This window comes from Chenopodium quinoa, unplaced genomic scaffold (genome assembly GCF_001683475.1).
Source record: "Chenopodium quinoa cultivar QQ74 unplaced genomic scaffold, ASM168347v1, whole genome shotgun sequence".
Taxonomy (NCBI): domain Eukaryota; kingdom Viridiplantae; phylum Streptophyta; class Magnoliopsida; order Caryophyllales; family Amaranthaceae; genus Chenopodium; species Chenopodium quinoa.
In genome coordinates this window covers 4,769,100-4,793,908 of record NW_018744026.1, presented here as the reverse complement: position 1 = coordinate 4,793,908, position 24,809 = coordinate 4,769,100, and the positions used below count along the sequence as shown (strand labels likewise).

General features: G+C 36.0%; 2 protein-coding genes across 2 annotated transcripts in view; one reads left to right on the top strand and one right to left on the bottom strand.

Annotated features, from left to right (window-relative positions):
- The first annotated feature begins 3,372 nt into the window (after positions 1-3,372).
- LOC110690265 (zinc finger MYM-type protein 1-like) lies at positions 3,373-7,204 on the top strand. Its single transcript, XM_021867091.1, has 2 exons — positions 3,373-4,211; positions 4,717-7,204. Exon 2 carries the CDS (start codon positions 4,745-4,747, stop codon positions 7,202-7,204), a length of 2,460 nt encoding a protein of 819 aa, XP_021722783.1. The 5' UTR covers positions 3,373-4,211; positions 4,717-4,744.
- An 8,790-nt stretch (positions 7,205-15,994) lies between these two features.
- The window catches only part of LOC110690305 (probable bifunctional methylthioribulose-1-phosphate dehydratase/enolase-phosphatase E1 1), a 31,831-nt gene continuing 23,016 nt past the window's right edge, over positions 15,995-24,809 (bottom strand). Inside the window, exons 9-13 of the mRNA XM_021867126.1 lie at positions 19,424-19,573; positions 19,239-19,340; positions 17,206-17,315; positions 16,469-16,587; positions 15,995-16,358 (exon numbers count right to left, since the gene is read on the bottom strand). Coding sequence (XP_021722818.1) covers positions 16,267-16,358; positions 16,469-16,587; positions 17,206-17,315; positions 19,239-19,340; positions 19,424-19,573 — 573 coding nt within the window. The 3' untranslated portion in view covers positions 15,995-16,266. The remainder of the gene's footprint in view (positions 16,359-16,468; positions 16,588-17,205; positions 17,316-19,238; positions 19,341-19,423; positions 19,574-24,809) is intronic.

The window sequence follows — 24,809 nt, the reverse complement described above, 5'->3', positions numbered from 1 at the left end:
GTATCTATCAGCTCTACAGTGAGAGACTGATTGTGCACGAACTGAAAACAGGAGCACAAGTTAAAATAAAAAAAAAATAATAAAAATAAAGCTGAATTTTAGAGGAAATAAAGGCAAGGAAAATCACCTGCATCATCAGCAGTTGGTTAGACCTGGCTGGGTCAGGAACTGATCTGCTGGATTCGCCCATCCCAGCAGTGGCCTTCAGCGACCAAATTCTTGCCCTATCTACTTCGGACGTGCCAGCAAAATCGCCGAAGTAGGCTGCAGCACCTTCTCGGTTCTGACCCCATATGAGGTCCCAGATGTGATTTGGGATTGGAATTCGGGGGGCCGAGAAACCCATTTCTCCAGATTGCAGAGTCTGGAAGGAAGGAAAGGATGATGACGGAGCCTCTTTAACTTTGGATGGCTCAGCATCCTCCTTCTCAGAAGAGTCAATTATTATGACCTCTTCTTCTTCAGGGGTGAGGACGAAAGCCTCAACCTCTCTTGCAATGTCTGCCGTGAAACCCTCAGCACTGGGCATCACGGCATCCTTATTCTTGTGCTCAGCAGCACTCTCCTGAACTTCTTCTTGGACCCCTCCCTTAGATTCGGGAGTTTTCTGATCCACCTCCATCTCAGGAGGTGGCGGAGGGGTCTTTTGAGGTGATTGAGGTGGTGGCCGGGGAACCCTCGGCGATCCATTGCCTTCCTCGGGTTCCCTTATTTCAACGCCGATGGTCATCGGCCTCCGCTGAAAGTCATGCGGGCCGATGATGGCCATTCTTCGGCGCCTTTTCTGAAGCGGCTGCTCGTCCATGTCTGAGTCTGAAGACTCTTCTTGTATCTGGTCTTCGGGACGAACATGGGCTTTCCCTTCTCTGTGTCTGTTACTCTCTTCAGACTGTAAAAGACAGGGGGGAGGAAGAATGTGAGTACAAAAAAAAAAAAAAAACAGAAACAGACAAAGTTAAGTCTGAAAGCTCACCGAGGTCTTCAGCAAAGCCTCGTCTTCTTCAGCTGCCCTAGCTGCAGCTTCCTCTTCAGCAGCCCTAGAGGACCCTTCTCCTCCTTCACAAGCTTCAATAACCCGTGCAACCTCTTCGGCCGTACGGGCAGCTTCAGCTTCTTCGTCCAGCAACTGAAACCAGGGATCTCTCTTCTTCCACCAAGGCTTCTGCCTCTGATACAGAGCAACAGCCTCAATTTGGAAGTGGGAAGAGTCTAGATGAACTTCCCTATGCCTCGGTTCAGTGATAGAGGGGGCCCGATCAGTTACAACTCGTTCTCGGTTGACGCCAAGACGAGCGTAGTTAATGCCGACGTTGGTCTCGTCCCGCTCTGAAAAAGAAAAGGGGAAAGGTCAGTTCAGTTAGGTTGGCACAACAGAAAAAAGCGAAGTGAGAGGAGAAAAAGAGATAATTAAAAAGCCTCGGCCCCAGCCGAAGAAGCTTACCATCCTTAAACTTTCGGCTGAGGCCGACAGCTGCTAGCATGTTCTCTTGGAAAACATAATGCGTATCGGGGAGCCAAGTCTCCGGGATATGCTGCATTCGGCCGCTGCCCCCCCGGTTCGGCAGTTTGCCGAAGATGTTCTGTTGATTAAGGTTCGGATCTGGGCCGTTATCTGCGGGGGGACCTAGACTTCCCATGTCGGGATCAGGCTCAGCAAGGTACCGGGGAGCGCTGAAGACGCAAGGGTGGCCCGTGTCCGTGGGTGCCCTAACCCAAATCCATTGACCTCTCCAGTCCTTGTCTGAAGAGTCGTTCGGCCACATGGTTAGGTACTGGGGCTGAGACTCAATCCGGTACCACCCGGAACCATGACTTCCGTGCCCACTTTGAATATTTGGCACTAGCCGATGAAGCTTTTTGAAGCAGTGCAGGTTCGGCACATACTTGAAGAACTTGCAGACCCATAAGTATGCCATCACCCTTCGGATGCTAGTAGGAGTTAGCTGACATAGGGAAATATTGTAATGGATCAGCAAGTCTCGGACGAATACGTCCAAAGGGAACCTCAGCCCATACTGAAGTTGTCTTGTGTACACCCCCACATACCCCGGGGGTGGACGATGGATTCTATCGGATGCCACGGGCATTCGGCACCAATACCCATCAGCTTCAAGGATGCCGTAATGCAACTCAATTTGTTCGGCAAACCGATACTGTTTGGCATTCTCCACCCACCATGAGTAGGGGCGGTTCTTTATCATGGCCGAAGCTACTTCGGCATCCTCCCACTCTTAAAACCCGGGGAGGATATCCCAAAGGACAGCGGGAACTTCATCGTCCCGCCCAGAAGCGCTCGACCCCTCCGTTCTCTGAGGAGGAGCCGAGGAAATTGGAGTCGCCCTAATCCCTTCAGCAGGGTCAGACTCTGCTCTTTGTCCATTCCAGGTCCTAATCTTGTTCCTAGGATCGGGAATTGGCCTTGCTCTTCTTGGAGCACGGGCTCTACCCCTAACTCCTCTTGCCATTGATAATTTCGAAGAAAAAAGTCGAAAAAAAAGAGGGAAGGAGTTCGAATTTGAAGAAAAATAAACTAAAATCAAAGGAATTTACCTTAATCTGAAGCGAAAGTTGCCGATTTACGAGTTCGTAGTGGCAAGTCTCAGTTTCTAAGCTTAATGCTCGGGGAATTTGCGAAGTTTTGATGCGGGTTCTTGGGTTCTCTCGAGAATTCTGGGTTTGTGTTGGTGAATAAGTGAGGAGAGATGACGCGCCTCTGATTATATCTCCAGAAATGGGAATACGGGGAGGCGCCTCTGATTATATCTCCAGAAATGGGAATACGGGGAGTCCGCGTTTCAATTTCTCTTAAATACCCCACTAAGTAACCGTTAAACACACGACCTTGCGATTAAACTGCCCATTATCCGTCCAACTTCCACAATCATCCGCCTTAACCGTTGTTATCTCATTAATTACGGTTTAAATTCAAATTTTTGGATTAATTAAATCATTCACTTCCCTCCTTTTCTGAATTAAATCAAACCCGACCCGTCATCCTTCCAAATCGGGTCTGGGGGGCAAGTTGTTTGGGTCCAATTTAGTCCAATTGGGCTTAGGCATTAAATGATCCAATTAAAAGCCCAAGGTCAAGGTTCATCTCTCCAATTGTGCTAAAATCAAAGATCAATCCTCAAAGCAAACCAATTGGGCTAAGGCCCAACTTCTCCATGTATGAAGAGGTATAAAAGCCATCAATATTACATTTTTACATTCATTCAAGCAAAGCCTCAAGCAACTAATTCTCTTGCATAGTGTTCTCTTTCTACACATTGTACTGACTTTAGCATCGGAGGGGCCTTCCTCGGCAACACCCCCGAGGCTAGTTTACGTGTGTTTACTGTGCAGGAAACCTTCGGCCCAACATTACTTGGATCGAATCTAGTCTTCTCCGCTTCATCGGACCTTCGGCAAGGTCCCATTGTTTTCACCCGAAACACTTAGTAACCATGCGGCCATGATCCAATGCATGGTATTGACATAGTATAGTTGAAAATCTGTTGTTTTTCTTGTTAGGGCCGGGGATGACATACTAGTATGAGACATGCGATAAGTACGATATCATCCGAGTTTCAACTAAGTTATCGCTTTAAAGTCTTAAGATAAACCGATAAAATACAAGTATCTTTTGATTTTATTACTGTGTTCTTTTGCTACACAACAGGGGCGGAACTAGGGTGGGTTCAAGTGGGTTCATTGAACCCACTGATTTTTTGAAAAAAATTTAAATTTTTTTTTTTTAAAAAAAAAAAAAAATCAAAATAGGTTTAAATAGAATATTTGTGTATTATATGGCAACAAGTAAAGTTGTAGCCCAGTGGTTATTTTTACCTCCCATCACACAAGAGGTTGTGGGTTCAAAACCCATAACTCACATTTTTTTTTTTTAATTTTGTTTCCTGAGCACTGAGCTTTCCTGCTTCGTGCTTCCAGAGTTCGCTTTCCTCTTCCTCATTCAGTCATTCCCCCAAATTGCAAAACCCTAACTTCTTCCTCCAATCCTCCTTCTCTTAATCTCTTCCCGAGTTCCCGTTCTTCCTCCTTCAGTCCTTCTCTTCCCGTTCTTCCTCCTTCTCTTCCCGGCGCAGCACGGCAGCAGACTAGCAGAGTCAGCAGAACACGGCGGCAGCGGCAGGCCGGCAGCGCACCAGCCACTCACCCAGACCCAGCGTCCCAGCCTCACAGCCGTGTATGGTGTATCGGTGTATGTAGGGGTAAGTGAATTTGTCAATTTGGGGATTTTTTTTTTGCAAATGTAATTTACTTCTCAATTTGGGGATTTTTTTTGCTAAATCATTGAATACTTGAAAATTGAATTCATATGCTAAATTCAATTGCTAATATACATTACGATTTACGAATTGCCAATTTTTTGTAAATTGCTGAAGTTTGGTTAATCGGTTATAATTATCTAATTTACTTCTCAAGTTCTCAATTTGGGGATTTTTTTGTATTTCGTATGCTATTTTCTGATTTTCATATGCTATGCTATTTTCTGCCTTTCGTTTCTGCCAATTCATATGCTATTTTCTGTATTTCGTTTCTGCCTTCTAGTTTTCATAATTTCATTTGCTATTTCGTTTTATGCCGTCTAGATTTCGTTTACTAATTGAGTAATTGACTGTAATCTTTAATTACGATAGTTTTAATTAGCCTTCTAGATATATCATTCATTCATTATTTCATTGATTTCATTCTGCATTTATCATGTGTGTGCAGCAGACTAGCAGCATATACCTATTATACCATGAGTTTAGAGTCATTTTGGAAACGTGCCGGGAAGTCACAAAAGTCTTCAACTTGTTCTTCACCTAGTTCAAGGGATCCTCCAATAGAAGAACATGTGTCTCCTAATGATGATGAGGTTCCTATTGCTGCAACAATTCCACCACCTGAGAACACTAATACTACTGTTGACTCCGATGATACTCGCATTTATGATGTTGATCTTCTTCCACATGACCCTGGAAAAAGAATTCCAGTTATGGAGTATCCTCCTAATGATCGAGATGCCGTAAGGAGAGGCTATATTACAAAGAAACATTGTGATCCACGCACACATAATTTTCCTCAAAGAAAAGTTGGAGGTATGCGCCGTTTTAATGTTACTTGGTTTGATAAATATGAGTGGCTTGAATATAGTGTTGAGAAAGATGCGGCTTTTTGTTTTGTGTGCTATTTGTTCACTGATAAAGTTGATTATTCTTTGGCTGTTAATGATTCCTTTATTAAAGGGGGATTTAGAGGATGGAATAAGACTGGTAGATTTGATGTTCATGTGGGTGGTATTGGTAGTTTCCATAATCAGGCTAATGAGAAATATAGTATGTTTATCAACCCAAAGACATCAGTTGCTGAATCTCTTTGCACTTATTCTAAGGAAGCTAAACTACAATACAAATCTCGCTTGACTTATTCATTGAAATGTATTAGATTTCTTTTAAATCAAGGTTTAGCTTGTCGTGGGCATAATGAAAGTGAAGAATCTTGGAATAGGGGTAATTTTCTTGCACTCTTAACATGGTTTTCAGAAAATAATAGTGAGGTAGCAAAGGTTGTTCTAGGTAATGCCCCGGGAAATAATCGAATGACTAGTCCTTTAATTCAAAAAGAACTTATTAATTGTTGTGCCAAAGAAACCACTAGACTTCTTATTGATGATATTGGGGATGACTATTTTGGAATACTGGCTGATGAATCTAGTGATGTATCTCAAAAGGAACAAATGGCCCTTTGCTTGCGTTATGTCAATAATAAAGGGAAGATAAATGAGAGGTTTCTTGGAATTGTACATGTTAAGGATACTACTGCTTTGTCACTAAAGAGTGCAATTGAGTCTTTGCTTATGGAATATTCATTGAGTTTGTCTAGAGTTCGTGGACAAGGTTATGACGGTGCTAGTAATATGAGGGGGGAGATAAATGGTCTCAAGACTTTGATCATGAATGAAACAAAACAAGCCTATTATATTCATTGTTTTGCTCACCAACTTCAATTAACCCTTGTTGCTGTTGCTAAGGATAATGATGATTGTATTTGGTTGTTTGATCAACTTGCTATTTTGTTGAATATTATTGGTGTTTCTTGTAAGCGAAGGGAAATGATAAGAGAAATACAATCTCAACATATTCTACAAGCATTAGAACTAGGAGAAATTGAAAGTGGGCAAGGTTTAAACCAAGAACATGGCTTAGGTAGGCCTGGTGATACTAGGTGGGGATCACATTACAAAACTGTTTCAAATGTTACCGCATTGTATGCTACTATTGTTAAAGTTCTTGAGAAGATTGGATCAAATAAGATTTATAAGGATGATCGCGTGAAGGCTATCACTGTCATGTCTACATTTGAATCATTTGAATTTGTATTTATGATACATTTGATGTCCGAAATATTTGGGATTACTGATAAATTGTGTCAAGCTCTGCAAAAGGGGGACCAAGATATTGTTAATGCCATGACATATGTTAAATTGACTAAGGAGGGATTACAACAAATGAGGGACCATGGGTGGGAAGACTTTTTACATCTTGTGGTTTGTTTTTGTGTTAAACATGATGTAGAAGTTCCTACTATGGATGATATGTATGTTCCTCGTGGAAGGTCAAGACGCTTCTTTTCCAAAGTTTCAAATCTTCATCGATTTCGGGTAGAAATGTTTATAAGTGTTATTGATTTACAACTCCAAGAGCTCAATAGTAGATTTGATGAAGAAAATATGGAGTTACTTATTTGTGTGTCATGCTTAAACCCGATCAATTCATTTGCGGCATTTGATATGCAAAAGTTGTTGAGACTTGCTGAGTTATATCCCAAAGAGTTTCCAACTAATGATATGACGATGACTGCACTTCGTCATGAGCTTCAATTTTATATTAATGATGTGCGCCAAGATGCAAGGTTTGGAGACTTGAAGGGTATTCATGAGCTTTCTATGATGCTTGTTGAAACAAATAAGCATACTACTTACAACTTAGTTTACTTGCTTATAAGACTAGCATTGATCCTTCCGGTTGCAACTGCAAGCGTGGAACGAGTGTTTTCCTCAATGACATACGTAAAAAATAAGTTGCGAAATAGTATGGGTGATCAACTATTGAATGATAATTTAGTCACTTTTCTTGAAAGAGATTTATTTTCAAGAGTTAGTGATGATGATGTATTGGAACGCTTCCAAAGTATGAAGACTCGAAGAATGCTTCTGTAGTCTTTTTTTTTTTTTTTTTTTCATTTTTCTATGTGTAATCTATTTGTAATCCATAGTTTGAAATTATTTATGTACTGAATATTTAATTATTGTATTTTTATTCCTTTGTTAATTATGATTTCAAATTTCGGAAGTTTCGAACCCACACTTCGAAAATCCTGGTGACGCCACTGCTACACAATGGTTACCATCGTTAAAATCTAACGTACATTTACATTGGTGAGATCATTTGGCAACAGAGTAACTATGTTTTAAATTATATTACAAAATTTCGCATAATTTTTAATGGTTAGGTGATTAGTAATCATATGAAAAGACGATAATGCCCTTACCATAGTAATTAGTTAAGTAACCTAGCCTAGGCCATCTAGGAGAAACTGAGAACCATGGGTTCAATAATGAACAACTGGGATTAGTAGTATTCCACGAAAAGGTATCTTATTCTGAGTCATGTGAGCAATTGTGAAAGTGACGTAAGTCCAAAAATAGAACTTACCAATTTAATGTCATCCTGATTTCTCAAGTGCAATTACAGGAATTTAATTTGCCCTTTTACCAGATTAATTTAGTAGTGATACCAAAACTATATCCACATGTATATTTTTTTAAAATCATTTATTTTCTCTTATTTTATTTATTTATCTCTCCTTCCTTTTTCTTTTTTTTTTCTTTTTTACCATGTTCATATTGTTCTTTCTACTTTGACCAATTACGCTTCATTACAAGATTATAAGTGGAAAAAAAACAATATAAAACAAAGGGAAAGGAAATTAAAAAGAGGGTGGGGGCAAGAAGTGTTTTGTAGTGGAAAAAAAAGGGTTAAAAATGGTCCAATTGATTGGCAGAGCAGCACTAAGACTGTAGATAGAGTGAGTTGAGTGAGTGAGTGAGTGAGTGAGGAAGTGAGTAAGCAAAGCAATTAAAAAGAATGAAACAGCAAACTAAACTAAACTCACTTACTTACTAAGGAGTAAGATTGTATGAATTTGGAGTAGTAGTACATACAATCTTGCTATTGTATTGGCATTTTTCATTTTTGTGGGGACTTAATTTCACTCATAATCCTTTCTTCAAGACTCATAGGATGATAACTGGGTCCCATTCTGACTCATATCTCTCTCTCTCTCTTACTGTTCTTTGCTGAGATTTTTTTTTTTTGTAATTTATATTTTACAGTATTTTTTTGTAATTATATGCATGTACATGCATTTTACAAGTTTCATTTTGTATGTCTTCAATTGGAACATAAACCCCTAACAACTTGGTATGGAGTTTTTATACTCATCTTTCATTTTTATACTCATTCTATTTTTTGAGGAAGCCTTATTTAATCACCGTGATATACAAAAAATCGTTTATTAGTGACATTTTTGTAAATAAATCAACAAAATATCCCATTTAACATGATATTTTTGTAAATAAATCAACAATCATAGGATCCGTATTTACTAAGAATTATTGACTTATTTACAGATGACATTTTTTTTTTGTTTATTATGAAGATCAACTTGTATTTTCTCCTGTTTCTTTTCATACTTCGCAGCTCTTATTCAAGGTATTTCCACTTCACCTTAATTTCATTTCAGCTCAATTCAGTTCAGTTCAGTTCACCTTTTAATTTCCTTCTCTCATAAAATAATCATTATATTTCAGCTCAATTCAGTTCAATTCAGTTTAACTCCAAACAATTCAGTTCAATTTAGCTTAGCTCAGTTCAGTTAATGTGAACATACATTTAGATCTCAAAAATTTTCTATGTGCGTAATAAATGCTATTTATAATCTTTAATATTTATATCATATTAGGTAAATCGAATAGAGCCTCATTCCTAACTATAACTTAAGCAAGACTTTTAGCATACAAATGCTATTAAATAAAACTATATATAAATAATAAAAGTTAAAGTAATGGAGTAAAATTTATAAACATCCAAGTCTAATGGAACAGCCGCAATGTTAGACAAAGTACAGGTTGTAGTATACAATGTGTATGTGATTTGATATGATACTCAGTTTTGTACCAAATTATTTTAAGTATGTGAGTCAAGCTAAGTGTTAGAGGCGGCCCCATGTGACAAAAAAGGGTGTGAGGAAAAATCTCATCTTGCTAACGTCAAATTCTTCCCTACCATTTGAAATCTACGTACACTTTTAGCTCATATATGAATTATGATATATCCAAATCTCATTTTTAGACTTGATCTATACTTCTCAATTTAAACAAATAAAAAAAATGAAATACAAATTCTAAAAAAATTAGAATTGTTTATGAATCATGTAATGTTTGGGTGAACGTGAATAACATTCAAGATTTCAAATCAAGAATACAATAGTTCAATATATATTTATAAAAGGGTGTTGAAAAGTATGAAAAAATAGGGTTTCATTTGGTCTTTACATAGTATGTAGTTCGTATTAATGTACGGAATGTTTAGAAAATATGTGAAAGATATATAAGTAATATAGAAAATTCTTAAAGATAATACTTTTCATAATTTTTTGGATGCGGCCTACTGTACCGTGCGGCAGAGATTACTCGAATTTCTCGATTAGGGATTACTCGAGTTATCAGGGTTACTTGGGTTTTTCGGTAAGGGGTTACTCGAGTTGCCGGTGTTACTCAAGTTTCTTGGTCAGGGGTTACTCGAGTTACTTAATCAGGGGTTACTCGAGTTGTCGGGATTGCTCAAGTTAATCGATCAGGTAACCCCTAACTGAACCCTAAAGTAACCCCTGATCGAGTACCCCTGACTGAACTCCTTAAATAACCCCCGATCAAATTACTCGAGTAATACCTAATCGAACTCCTTAGATAACCTCTGACCGAGTAACTCGAGTAACCCCTGACCAAGTAATTCAAGCAACCCATTACCAAGTAAACCCCTGAGTAATTCCTAATTGAGTAACTCGAGTAACTCCAAACCGAGTAATAATCCCTAACCGAGTAAATCGAGTAAGCCCTAACCGAGTAACCCTTGACCGAGTGAACCCTTCGAGTAACCCTGTCCAAACCTCTCAAGTAACCCATGACTGAATAATTCGAGTAATCCCTAACAAAAAGAAGCTGCATATTTTTTTGGGTTTTTTTTTTCATGTTTTTCAATTATAAATTTTTCTTTGCATACGATATGGACAATTTTATTATAGGAAAAAAATATATAGTAATTTTTAATGGCGCACACGAAGGCCACACCTGAAACAAAAAGAAAAATCTATTTAGGAACTAGTTGTGCTAAAGCCACCCCTCTAGCACAATCAACTAACGGGTATGTAAGTTTAAATCACCTGATTTTCATTTACCAATATTTCTTTTATCTTACTTATACTTATTAAACTTTATTAAAACTTGTTTTTTTTTTTGTTGTAATTTGTACTTAGATAACCATTATTAGAACTAAGGGTCTGTTCTCTTCATCTTAATTTTTTCCAGTTTAGTTCAACTCCAATCAGTTCAGTTCCTAATGTCTTTCTCTCATAAACAATTCAGTTCAGCTCCAATCAGTTCAGTTCAGTTCAGCTCAGCTTCAATCAGTTCAGTTCAACTCTAATCAGTTCAGCTCACTTCAACTCGGTTCAGTAAATCAGAACATATCCTTACTTTTCCTAAACAAAATTTATTTGAACTTAATTGAAGTTATTTGAATTCATTATACTTGAAATAAATGAAAATAAGTTGAAAATTTTAAAGTGTAATCGTGAAAATTTAGGTTTTTTTATTTCTTCTTGAATAGCTTCTTGATTTTCAATCCAATCCGCAACCTGATTCATCTCTCTATAAACAATGTTCTCCGTATAAAATTATAGCATTTGTACGGCGCGTAGTGGTTACAATTTGCAAAACTTTTGCTACGGGCTGTAACAGGTAGGAAAAGGGAAGAGCATCTAGCAATAGACAAAGTTGGTAAATTGAAAGGAAGTAAATGAAACAGGAAAATAGTTCTACAACATAGTAGACTAGTAGTAGTAGTCATTTTCTTTATCATTCAATCTTTCTAGTAAGTAAGAGTAGTATAAATTTCTTGTTTAATAATAAAGAAGGTGGTTGGTCGAATGGTCGTTGATTTCATTATAGAATAGCTTTAAACTCTTTTAGTCTTCTTAGTTACGCAGTCCTTTTTTGACTACTGAGAGACCAAAACTTAATGAGTGCCAAACACATCGTGTTGTGGGCACCAAGATATGACTTTCATCATTATAATTGAGAATGAAAGAAAATGATACATAACAATAGTACAAAGTACCAAGTATATCTCAATCTATTTTGAAATAATATGTCACAGTTTTAAATTTTGAAGAATCATTTTCATATTTTGACTCATTTCCTTATACAAGTCGTATGGTTTATAATCTAATCTAATATATTAAATTTGAATTAAGATTTTTTCTAAGAATGAGAACTTGTCACCTCATTTTCATTCTTAGAAACTATAATTTAGAAATTATTATTAGGATTAAGATTGTCGTAAACTTTAAATTGTATTACAATTTTAGCTAGCGCTTTGTAATACATACTGGATAATGCTCGAGTCATGCTCGATTTTTAAAATTAATACGGTAAAGTATTTGAAATATAGAAATTTATGTGTAAATGTTAGTCAATAGTCAATCCATAAATAAATAAATAATTAAATTTGTTAAATAAGTAAATTTGAAGTGTGTAGAAAAATGTGCATAACAATAATTAGATAATAATACTATTACGAGTATAAAGCGGAGATTGGGAGGGAAAATTCCCTCCAAATAGATTCTACTTTAGTATAGAGTATTACATAGTTAATTAACTTCTATAATGAGTATAATAATTTTTTTTAATTGTTATATAGTTTTGCATCGAAAAGTATTTTACAACTAGATTCATTTATGATATTGTTTTAATTCACCTAAACTATCATTTACATAGCATCTTCTTTGTATATGAATAACTACAATAGTTTGACTTTTACATTAACAATAAAAAATGTAACTAGATACTTCATATATTAAAGAAATAATCATGAATTTTTTTTTTCCTATATGTGTTTATGTGAATAATCACAATAGTTTCCTTTGAAGAAACTGTAGGAGTTTATAGGTATGAATGCGGACAACATGAATCATATTCATATAGCACCTAATCCCAAGATCATGCATAACACATAAAGAATTGGAATTAATACCTTTGAAGCATGATTCCACGTGCGATCGAACAAGAACAGGGGAGATAAAGAACCTCAAGCGTGATTCCTCTACTTGGTCCACAGGCACAGATTAAGTCCTCCACTAATGCTAGTTAGTTGCAATCGAACACTTCAATTGACTTTCTATGGAGTAGAACGAGCAACGAACAAATCACGAACCACCACGAAGGGAGGGGATAGGCGTACGGTACAGAGATAGAGGTTTTGGATTACTGGTTGCTTGATGCACAATCAACTGTTAATTGTGTTGTATCATACAACCCTAGGCATGAACTTTATTTATAGATCTCATCTTTAAATAAGAGTCCATGACAAAGTCCAAATCCTAACTCTAATTTAACTATACTAGCCCAAATCCTAACTCTAATCTAACTATACTAGCCCAATCCAATTCATGATTGGTTACTTGTTCATGAGGCCCATAAATAGGCCTCTAGCTTGCTTAACCCAATACCTTTGTTGTGTGACCTCATAGGATCCATTCTAGTGGGCTTTAGAGTAATTGACTAGCCCAAAGATCAATGATCATAATCTAGCAACAGATAATGACGATCCAAAAGAACGAACTTATTATCTCCATAATAGTGATCCTTGATATATCTAGTAATTGCACTTATCGAAGACAGAACTCCTTCAGAAATGATATCAAAACAAAAAGTACAAAGTTAAAAGGAAAAAAATGTAGTAAGATCGGTTTAAGAGAAAAAAGAAAAAGGTTTTGACAAAATAAGTTCATAAAATTAATATAAATAAGACAAATTTAAAAATAATTTCAAATAAGTTAAAGTAAAATAGAATTGATTCAGATAAAATAGAACATTATACTCCCTCCGTTTTTAAATACTTGCTCCATTTCTATTTTTTGTACTATTCATTTGTCCTACTTTGACTAATATTTGTGATTTATACATAAGAAAAAATATAGTCTTGTGGGTACTTGTTAGAATCATATCAATGAATAGATTATTAATTTTCAATTGTTAGAATTTATACTTATTGGTAATTGAAGATATTGGTGATCAAAGATTAGCATCGGCATGCATGCCCAAGAGAAATGGAGCAAGTATTTAAAAACGGAGGGAGTATTTGGAAAGAACCACTTAGAGCCTAAATTTTTAACCAATTAAATACAATGAACAATAAAATAAAGCAAAATTAAACACATTAACTTCAAAATTCAATTTCAATTATCATAATATGCATAAAAATTAAGCAAAAAATCAAGTGCAAACTCTAAAAATTACATGCACTAGTAATTCAACATATGACAACACATTTATAAGTGACAATTGAGTTGGAAATTTTGAAAAAATGATAAAAAATTAAGATAACACGCGTTCTGACTTCTTTGCACTCTTCTTCTTCACAATTGCAGAATCAAACACTACAAAAAAAAATCAAAATAAAAATAACTAAAACTAACAAAGATCTCAAAAAATTAAGTAAACAATCCTGAAATAGCAAATAACAACTTAGCAACTGAAAGAAAATAGAGAAAAAGCTCGAAAATCGCCGGTTGAGGAGAGAGAAAATCTCAGTTAAGGAAGGAGGAAGAGAGAGAAAGAAATTTCAGAATGACGAAGAAAGAGAAAATAATTTGAATTGCCAAAATTTTGGAAGTTAATGTTGGCACGTGTGTTTGAAATAAGGAAACAAATAGTTTCCTTTTGAAAGCTTGATTTACACTAATTTATTGTAAATTGCCTTTATTAAAAATTTGTGTTTTACAACTAGATCCATTTATGATGTTGATTTAATTCACCTAAAATATCATTTACGCATCATCTTCTTTGTATATGAATAACTGCAATAGTTCGACTTTTAAAATACCAGTAAAAAATGTAACCAGATACTTTATATACGTAGTATTAAAGAAATAATCGTGAATTTTTATATTTTTTAATATGTGTTTATGTAAATAATCACAATAGTTTCCTTTGAAGAAATGATATCAAAACGGAAATTACAAAGGTTAAAAGAAAAAAAAAATAGTACTCAAGATAGATTTAGAGAAAAAAAAAAACGTTTATAAAATTAACATAATATAGCCTTTAAAAAAATAACATAAAATAAGAAAAATAAAATAATACTTTCAAAAAAGTGTAGGCACTTAAAATTTATATAAGTTCCACATCGGATGTTCAAGGAATTTTGTTAGAGTTTTGACAACAACAATAAGTTCATGTAAAACAGAATTGATTCAGATAACATAAAATAAAATATTTCGAAACAAAATTAGATGAACCAAACAATGCCTAATTGTTTTTTTTTTTCCTTTTACAAGAACAACACCTATATTGTTGGTGTTGAACAATTTGTTTCAAAATATATGTGGATGTTTATCATACTCTTGTACTCTCAAAGCAAACCCTAGTGATTATATATATATATATATATATATATATATATATATATATATATATATATATATATATATATATATTTGGTGCAGAAGAGAGGAACACCCCGAGGAAAAAAAAACAAAAGCAAAATAAAACTAAGGTACTACCCGTGGCCAAGCCACTCCCACTACATTCTCATGTAAAATTCTCCGTGGAACGCATATATATATTTCTCATCGTATGGAATAAGTAATGGGCCTCATTTCTCTCTATTTTTCACAACAATGTTATTTATCTATCAAGACGTGATGAGTTATTATTGGGTCAATTTGTAATTTAATAATTATCACCTAATCAAATACGAAATATACTCTTTTTTTTTTTGAATAGCAAATACGAAATATACTTTGTACTACTATTAAAAAAATAAAAAGAGAGTAAATTTTTAATAGGATTTCAAATAAATCCAAACTAAAAGTTTAGGGCTTGTTTGACATCAGTTTTGGTTTTAAGTTTTCTGTTTTTTTTGAAAACCAAAAACCAAAAACAGGAAACAAGAAAAAGGTGTTTCTACTTTTCTGTTGTCAGTTTTCAAAATTATCATAATTTTAACAAGTTTATATAATTTTTGATTCATTATGGGACACATATCATATACTTTTGGAAAACAAAAAACCAAAAAACAGAAAACCATAGCGGTGCCAAACGAACCCTTAAATTCGAAGTAGGATCTAATTAGATTCAGATTGAATTGGAGTAATTTAAATTGAATTGGTAAATCCTAGTCCACTATATATGAAAAATAAATAAATTAGTACTTTTTTTAAAAAAAAAAAAAAAAAATCAAAGAAATGATTAAACAAGGACCATAGCACAATGTCCGTAAAAGATGATACAAAGACATCAAAATTTTCAAACCAAATGATTAGAAAACAATACAATCATTATGTATTTTGACATTGAGATTTCCCTCTTACTATACTCAAAAATTACAAAATAAACGAAAGAATTAAAAGGACAGTTTCCCTCTTGCAGAAGGTACAACATCCTCCACCGAGTTGATTTATGTTATTGGACCCACGGTTGTGACCATTATTTGGCTGTTGAAATCAATGCAAATGAGAAAGCAAATAAAACTATGATTAGGAAGCAATGCAAATGCAATCATGATGTACTTTGACAAGCCAAAAATTATGGCAAAAAAAGATAGATATAGTGACTCTATTTTGACATCTTAGACTTTACGTGGTACACCCGAGTGAATAATAGACAAGATATGAATATGGCTGATGAATTCTCTTATTATTCTGAATTCAGAAGCAAAGCAAATACTCCATATTCTTTAACAGATTGGTGTGTAAAATACCTTGTCCTTTAAACTTTCGAGGTTCATTCCAAAAAAAAAAAACTGCTTAAACCAGTTTCCGATTTACCTTTCCAATTATTTCAAATATACATCTTATTGAATATTGATACTTTTGAAATTAGAAGTATATTATTGCAAGTCATAGAAAGATTACAGAAGCTAAATTACAGAAGAAGTATTATATTTCTGAAAATGAATTCACTGTCTTGAATCCATGATTCTCTGGAAGAGGTCCATTTCCAGGCCGCACTGAAATTAAAACTTCAAGACCTGAGATGATAGAATCATAGAATTGAACCGGAGGAAAGATCAGATATAAAGCTAACCAGGAAGATAAGAACATAATAAAAATTTTACAGCAGCAAACTACAAGCAGTTACCGGCTTCCTTTGCTGCTGTGGCTTCCTGATAGACATCTGTTACAAATAAGATCTCTGATGGATCATCAACCCCCATTGAGTTGAAGATCTCAACATAACTTTGCGTCTCTCTCTTGTTCCTGTGAAATAAAGAACAGCACAATTCGGTGATGGAATTCTTGGACCAATCCACTATAAATCTCCTGGATCTAACAATGACCCCTCCTCAATCCACTACTCTCTTCAAAACAATTGAATAAGCAATAAGGTTTAATATTTGTAAATGCTTACTCACTCAGATAATACATGATATTTTGCTAATAAAACAACGCTGCATCAAACGTGGGTAAAGAAAATTATAAGTACTGAAAATGTCAAGGACTATTAATATTTTTGTTAGCACATCATGATATTATTGGAAGAGTGATTTTTTTTTTTTTTTTTTAAAAAGTTGGCGTAGTGTATATTCTCTAAGCAGTGAAGCATACTAAGATATAGTGATTATGGTGAAGGTCATTTATAAGCCATATTAATTCAAACCATTTCCACTTAGTGCCTGAAGGCTTGGTCCCAAATGGTTTATCCTCAAATGGTTACTTTGGAAATATTGCAGGCAGCTTGATCCATTGAAGGAGCACTAAATGCTGCAATTTCATTATGGCCTATTACTGCCATATGATTTACTGAGAATTAAGTTACAAATCAATCGTAAGCTTGGCATAACGAGTTTAAAGTGTTCCATAGAAATTAGCACGTACCCAACTGCGGTATCAAAAAATCCACATAGATATTTCCTAAGATCTCCATATTTGGTGTTTCCAAATATAAGCCTTTGCGCGAGCCTGCTGCCACTGGAATAGATATAAACCTAAAGAACAATGAGAACACAAACATTTAGTCAACCAACAAAATACCACCAGCAAGTTCCCTACTATAATTTTACTTGTGGATGGCTATTGCTTGTCATTGGTAGTTATTTAACAAATTTGAAGTTTTCGTAGTATATAGCCAAAGCCCACAATTAACTGAAAGAAAAAAATTACAAACATAAAAGTTACAACAAATATTCACGAAGGTTTTAAGTAGTGCAGAGTGGTAGAACCACCAAGACTGTTTGATTTTACAAGCTCTTTCCCCTCTCCTTGACAGAAAACATATGGATTTACACAGATATACTATGCATATCCAAGAAAAGCATCCTTGGCTCCTAGCCTTTAGCCCTTAACTTAAAATCTTGAGATTGTCTAATAGGTTAACACTCAGGGATCCACTGGAGACTATTTCCAAGCCCTTCTCATTCGCCTTTCCTTATTAAGCTGTGTTTAGTTCAAATGAAAAAGAAAATTCAACTGGATTTTATATTTTATGGAAATTAAATTTCAAGCTTCAGTTTCCTTTGTTAGATTCCTACATGAAGAAAATAGAGAGAAAAAAGAAAAGAAATTATAGAGGAAGAGGAGGGAGGTCGAGATGGTGAGGACGGATTAGGAGGATAATGTGGCACTCCTCTTTAAGACCAGAAAATATTTTCTAGCCTTTGAGGATAAATTTTCATTTTTAATTAAAAACAAACTTTCACCCTTTTATAAACCAAGCGGAAGAAAAATGGGAAAACCAATTTACCTAGAAAATGATTTCTGCCCAATCAAAACAGCCCCTAATTTTGATGTATACATTCCAAGTATCAAAATTTTATTATTTTTACTGTTGGTAATTACAGATTTTAATGGCTGAAGTTGTCCATTGGCAAGTGTGAAAATAGAAACGTTGCAATTAAATAAAATCAAAGGAAGTACAACATTAGTATTGCTTAATTTTAAATATTCAAAGAAAATTTTTGGTTTGAAGAAGCACTTCCAAACCTTTTTATTCTTAATAAGATGCCCCTAAGCCTCAATGACTCAACTCTTGATATTAGGGTCAGAAAGTCAATAAACAAGGAAATAAAATCATCATAGAAGTATGGAATAATGTATTGAGTGGTGTACTGTTGAACCTCTCTCTTCTCACATAGCACAATTCTACCCCTTTCCTTGATATAGGTTCTCTTGTTCAGTATTGCCATAGTAGTTTCATGGGAGTACTCATTTGGTTATCTAGGATATAAAGACATCTTCATCCTATTTTCCTAAAATTTTCTAGTAGAGTAAAACTTTTCCTTTATTTTCTTTCCTTATTCAATAGGATGGGACCAAATCAATCTATTGGAGGCCTTGTAGTACAAGGGTACAAAGTTTCAAGTCTCATCATATATAAAGATTATGTATGAGTTCAGTGACTTCAGTCACATGAGTTTAATTTCTTCCTTCACCTAATTTATTCTCTTTTTTCCCCTTATCCTACTCTCTTACAACTCCCTTTCCTTTTCTACTTACCCTATTCTACATTACTGCCAAAGATTAAATCATCAGTGCAGAGAAGAAAGAGAAAAAAAAGCTAACAATTTTCCAAAAAAGCATTTAATTGTTCATTAGAATTGCTATATTTAATGTACATACAAGACCAAACAAGTGTATCACAACAATTGTATGATACATATATTTCCAGCCACCAGCTGGTCAAGCCTTTTACAGAAGGTTCGACCCCAACCCCCACCCCCACCCCCACTCACTCTCCTTAAAAGAACAAAAAAGTGAAAGATGACCTAGCATACTCATCAAGGAACTTCATTTAACTAAGAAGAAAAAACCATACAAGTATATAACCAATCCACATTGTAACAAATTATACAATAAATTGACATAGAATAGAAAAAGCGAGAAATTGAAAAGAACAAATAGTAAAAACTAACCTTTATGCCTGAAGAGTGCCACCTTTCAAGAGCTTCTGGTACATCCTCAAAGACTACACCCTCAAGTTCATTATTCTGGAATCCAGTTCTCCATATGTGACCCTGTGAGAAAATTAGTTTTCAGGATTCAGACAATAGCCTAGTCAAGATAGGTTCTTTATACATCTTTGTGATTTTCTAATTACCTGCAGCTGCTTTAATGCAGTAATTTTCCTGTCAGCTTTGATCATACCCCCAACGTTGGCAACCAAAGCAGCAATAACCTCCTCTTTACCCTCATCATCAGAAGGGATTGGAACAGCACCAACAACGCCAGCTTTAAGATCTTCTTCAACCTACAAAAATAATGCTCATTTCAGAAACAATTTTGTGAGCTAGCAAGCAGCATCTGACCAATTAAACAACGCTGCAGAGTACAGATGTTCACAAGATCATTACAGCCTCAGGTGCCAAGACATATTTGATATACTAGTAAGACCCTAATTTATGAAGCACATATAATTGTAATTTAGCGAGCCATGGTGTTTGTGGACTTTCTTGGACACCCAACACTTACCCGAGACTCCTCAGACATACATGACACACTGAATCACTGAAATTCAGGTTCTGGTGAAAAAAAATAAGCTACCATAATCATATCTGTTCTTTATAACATTAGTAGATTGGTTTACCCTGAAGGCATAAGAAAACAGACAAATAATTAATCTGAAGAAGCATATCTAAAAGTAAAACATGCAGGGATATACATACCAAACCCTAAGCCAAGACATGGATCCTCACTACCAAGAGCCGGGAGATCGTAAGAGGCCTTTAATGTAGCTAATGAAACAGTATCATAAAAGATCAAAAAAGAAAACATGATCTTACTTGACCACGCAGTAGCTTAATATCATCTTGAGTTTCTGGAGAATCATATGTAGAGCTCAAATGTCTTCCAACATTATCACGAGCATATGGGAAAAGAACGTCGGTAACAAAAGATATTGGGGTTGTGGTTCCTTCAATGTCGAGAACAATGCAGCGCTGCACAATGATATTAAACAAGGAAATTAAGATAAAAGTAGTTTGTAATTTGACAAACCAACATACGACTTTAAGCACTCCCTCTGTTCCTCATTTTTACACATCAATAACACATGTTTTTGATAAACTTCCAACAAAAGGATTTTTGATGATATATCAAAACTAACACTTGCATATGATACACCCTCCCACCCCTTTTACCAACCTTGATTGAAGCCTTTTTAGTGACAATTAGACAAGTAATACAAAATTTATACATGCTAAGATCAAGTCAGTTGTTACCTCAGTGTGGACACTGGATATCTTATGAACAAGCAAGTTGTCAAAAAACAAAAAAGTATAGAACAAAATATAGACCCTGGGTGCAGGGAGTTAAGGTGGGTGACCAAGTTAATTTGCAGTCACTGGCCACCATATCTACAGCGCAAAGGACAGTTCATGATAAACAAATAGAGACAATACTGCTACATTACTTCCACCGCCAACCTGAACCAATGTATAAAAAAGGTCAAGGCGCACCAAGGCATTGTCAGAGTTCCCAGCTCCTAAGGCACGCCTCACTGTGATTCGTTGAAATGAAGTGCATATAATAAACGATAAAAAAATTTGTGGAAAACCAATGCGCCTCATCAAAATCACATCGCCTAGGCCACAAAAGCTACATGACCCCCTAATGCCTTGCGCCTAGGTGACCAATTTCAAACACCGACCCGACGACCCCAACTACTAATTTCTAAACATGGCCACAGCAAGATTCCATCCTTTACTTCCACCGTCAAATCCCATCACCATCAACATCACCAACAAACCACCTCCACTACCCTTTTAACGCCATGTTCACCCCATTGTTGCTGTCGCTGACAGTTGACAAATCAGGGAATTGCCACACCAATGATTCCTTAAATCTCTCAAAACACAAGAGTATGGCCTCAACTTGGAAAACCAACACATGACCACTATTACTCCATCCCTCCCCCAACACTTGTTTCTTATAGTCAATGTTTGGTTCATTAAGTTTCGAATCTGAAACTAAGGCCTCTGGCTAATCATAAGTTCTTTTGCTATTTGGATGGGTATTCGGGATTTTTCCAAATTCCAATTCACCCTCAAGATCAGGAAAAGACTACATTTACATGCCCTTATGGTACTTTTGCTTATCGTAGAATGCCATTTGGTTTGTGTAATGCCCCTGCCACCTTTCAGCGTTGCATGATGAGTAGTCTATCATGGAAGTCTTTATGGATGATTTTAGTGTGTATGGTTCTTCATTTGATGCATGTCTTATTAATCTCACTAAAATTTTGAAAAAATGCGAAGAATGCAATTTGGTTTTAAATTGGGAAGTGTCACTTTATGGTGACTAAGGGAGTAGTGATTGGTCATATTGTATCTAATAAGGGGGGTATACAGGTAGATAAAGCTAAAGTTTCTGTGATTGAGCAATTACCTCCTCCCGTTAATGTTAAGGGGGTTAGAAGTTTCTTAGGTCATGCGGGGTTTTATCATCGCTTTATCAAAGATTTTTCTAAAATTGCTAAACCACTAACTCAGCTTTTACTCAAGGATGTCCCATTTATTTTTACTGATGAGTGTCTCGAGTCTTTTAACAGGATTAAGCTTGATATCGACACCTATCATATGTGCTCTCGATTGGGATCTCCCTTTCGAGATCATGTGTGATTCCAGTGACTTTACATTAGGAGTCGTGCTAGGATAGAGAAATAACAAGGTTTTGCATGCTATCTACTATGCAAGCAAAACTTTGGATGAAGCCCAAGTTAACTATGCCACCACGGAGAAGGGGTTTCTTGCTGTGATTTATGCTTTAGAAAAATTTAGATCATATCTAGTTGGTTCTAAAGTTATTGTTTTTATTGACCATGTAGCGTTGAAATATTTGATAGTCAAGGCAAAATCTAGGCTCCTCCGTTGGGTTCTCTTGCTCCAAGACTTTGATGTGGAGATCAAAGATAAGAAAGGTGTAGCAGAACACTTGCCACGAATCAGGTATGATAAGGGTAAGAATTCTCTTCATATAGATGATTCTTTCCCTAATGACCACTTGTATGCAATTGTACAACATCCTTGGTATGCCGATTTTGCAAATTATTTGGTAGGCAGTACTACCAACATAAAAAGAATTCCTTTCTGATGTTAAACATTTTTTTAAGATGATCCTTTCTTTTTTCGTGAGTGTGCATATGGATTATTTCATAGGTGTGTTCCCGAAAGGAAAGTTCACTGTGTTCTTACTAGATGCCACAACTCACCTTATGGAGGACATCATGGTTCCACCTAAGATCAATGAGCATGTTCAAGAATGCAGACTTGGATTGGCAACATCTCACGGCGGCATGAGATGCCCCAAACAGGTATATTGAAAGTTGAAATTTTCGATGTTTGGGGTGTTGATTGCATGGGACCTTTTCCTTCTTCACGAGAGAATCGATATATACTTGTCGCCGTTGATTATGTATCCAAGTGGGTTAAAGCCATTGCCACACCTACCAATGATGCCAAGGTGGTCCATAGGCTTTTCAAGAAAACCATCTTTAGTACATAGAGCGATAATTAGTGATGGAGGATCTCACTTTCAAAAGTGGAAGTTGGACACCCTTCTCAAGCAGTATAGTATATACCATAGGACAAGTTTAGCCTACCATCCCCAAACTAGTGGCTAAGTTAAAGTTTCGAACCGTGAGATCAAGGTCATTCTAGAGAAGGTGGTAGCAAAATCAAGGAAAGATGGGAGTGATAAGTTGGATGACACCATTTGGGCGTATAGAACTGCATATAAGACCCCAATTGGTACTACTACCTTTAGACTTGTGTATGGGAAAGCATGTCACCCCCCAGTAGAATTAAAGTTTAAGACATATTGGGCTATTAAATAACTTAATTTGGATGCTAAGCTAGTGGGAGAAAAGAGGCTCCTACAACTTAATCACTTAGATGAGTTTAGGTTGATGACCTATAATAGTGCACGCCTCTACAAGGAGAAGACCAAGAGATGACATGACAAGATGATCCTTCTAAGAGAGTTCAAAGAGGGTGATAAGGTTTTGTTATTCAACTCTAGACTTAGACTTTTCCCAGGAAAGTTGACGACAAGGTGGTTGGGTCCTTTTACTGTAAAAAGGGCAAATAAGTTCGTATCTATGGAATTATACGATGATCGTAGTAGGGTATTCAAGGTAAATGGTCAAAGACTCAAGCTATACCACGAGGGGGCTACGATTGGTGCAGTTGAATTACTTCACCTAATCGCTTCTGTCCCATCTTGATAAATATATGGTAAAAAGGTCGTGCGGGATCTATAGATAAACTAGTGCTTTGCACAAGGCAACCTATATTTTCTTGCTTTTAGTTAGGTTTATTCTTTTCTTTTTCTTGTGAGAAGAGAGTAGAGGGAATTTAATGAGTTTTTGTCTAGAGAAAGAGTTAGCCAAATTTGGAGTAAAGAAGAAAAAAATAAGACCCCTCTTTGTTGTAGCGCGCCCCACCGGGCGAAGCTCCACCCGACCGAGCGCGAGAGGAAGCAAAGAAAAGAGATTATTCGCCCGACCAGGCGAGTTGAGCGAGAAGAAGGTCAAGTTTTAAAGTGTTTTCGGCCAACCGAGCGAAGGCACGCCCGGTCACCGGGCACGAGAGTTTGACGAGTACAAACCACTTTCAGAAAACTTTTAAAGGGTACGTTCGCCCGATCGGACGCGAGAGCGGCAAATAATATTCACTTAGATCGCCCGATCGAACGAGCTCCTGCCGACCGGGCGCTATACCATCGTCCCACCTTTACTCCTTTCTCTCTCTCTCTAGAAACTCAAAATCCTCTACCTTCTGTATAAGATCCTCCCTCTATTTCTCACCCAAATCTAAAAAATTTTACATATTCCTTCTCATCTCTTCACCCTCTACACTTCTATACCAACTTTGTTCACTTTTAAACAATTTTTTTTTCAAACCCATTCTCAACAATGGCATCAAAGAGGTCAAGAACTCAAGGAGGGCGTGGTTCAACCTCAAGTCAAGCATATGACCCAGAATTACAACTCGATGAGTGGCCGAAAATACGAATTACATCACAAACCCAACGGGAATGGCTCATCAAGCTCTATGAGCGCGAGGTAATTCCTTCTCAGTGGCTACACCGAGCCTCACTTAACTCACTAGGATTATATGATCATGCTAAAAGGTTCATGAATGATATAGGAATGAGAAAATTTGTTGATATGCATTATCCTACTTATCGTGAACTAAAATGTGAATTTTTGACATCTTTGAATGTTGTAAATAATAAAAATGGTCCTAATTTTCAATTTAGGTTGAATAATAGAAATATTAGTTTAACTTATATTGAATTTTGCAAAATTGTTAGGATTGGAATCGAAACTCCCCACCGCTTGGCATGAAAATTACAAAATGGAAGATATTTATCGTGTTTTAACTAGTTTACCGGCCCCAAACATCCAACATGCTAGTGCTCGACCTATTCACCATCTCGTCCCTAAAATCTGGCAAAGATTTGCGGGCGCTTGTTTTTTAGGTAGA

Excerpts from the sequence above, each read along its gene's own strand:
- LOC110690265 (XM_021867091.1), top strand. The coding sequence starts at position 4,745 with ATGAGTTTAGAGTCATTTTGGAAACGTGCCGGGAAGTCACAAAAGTCT.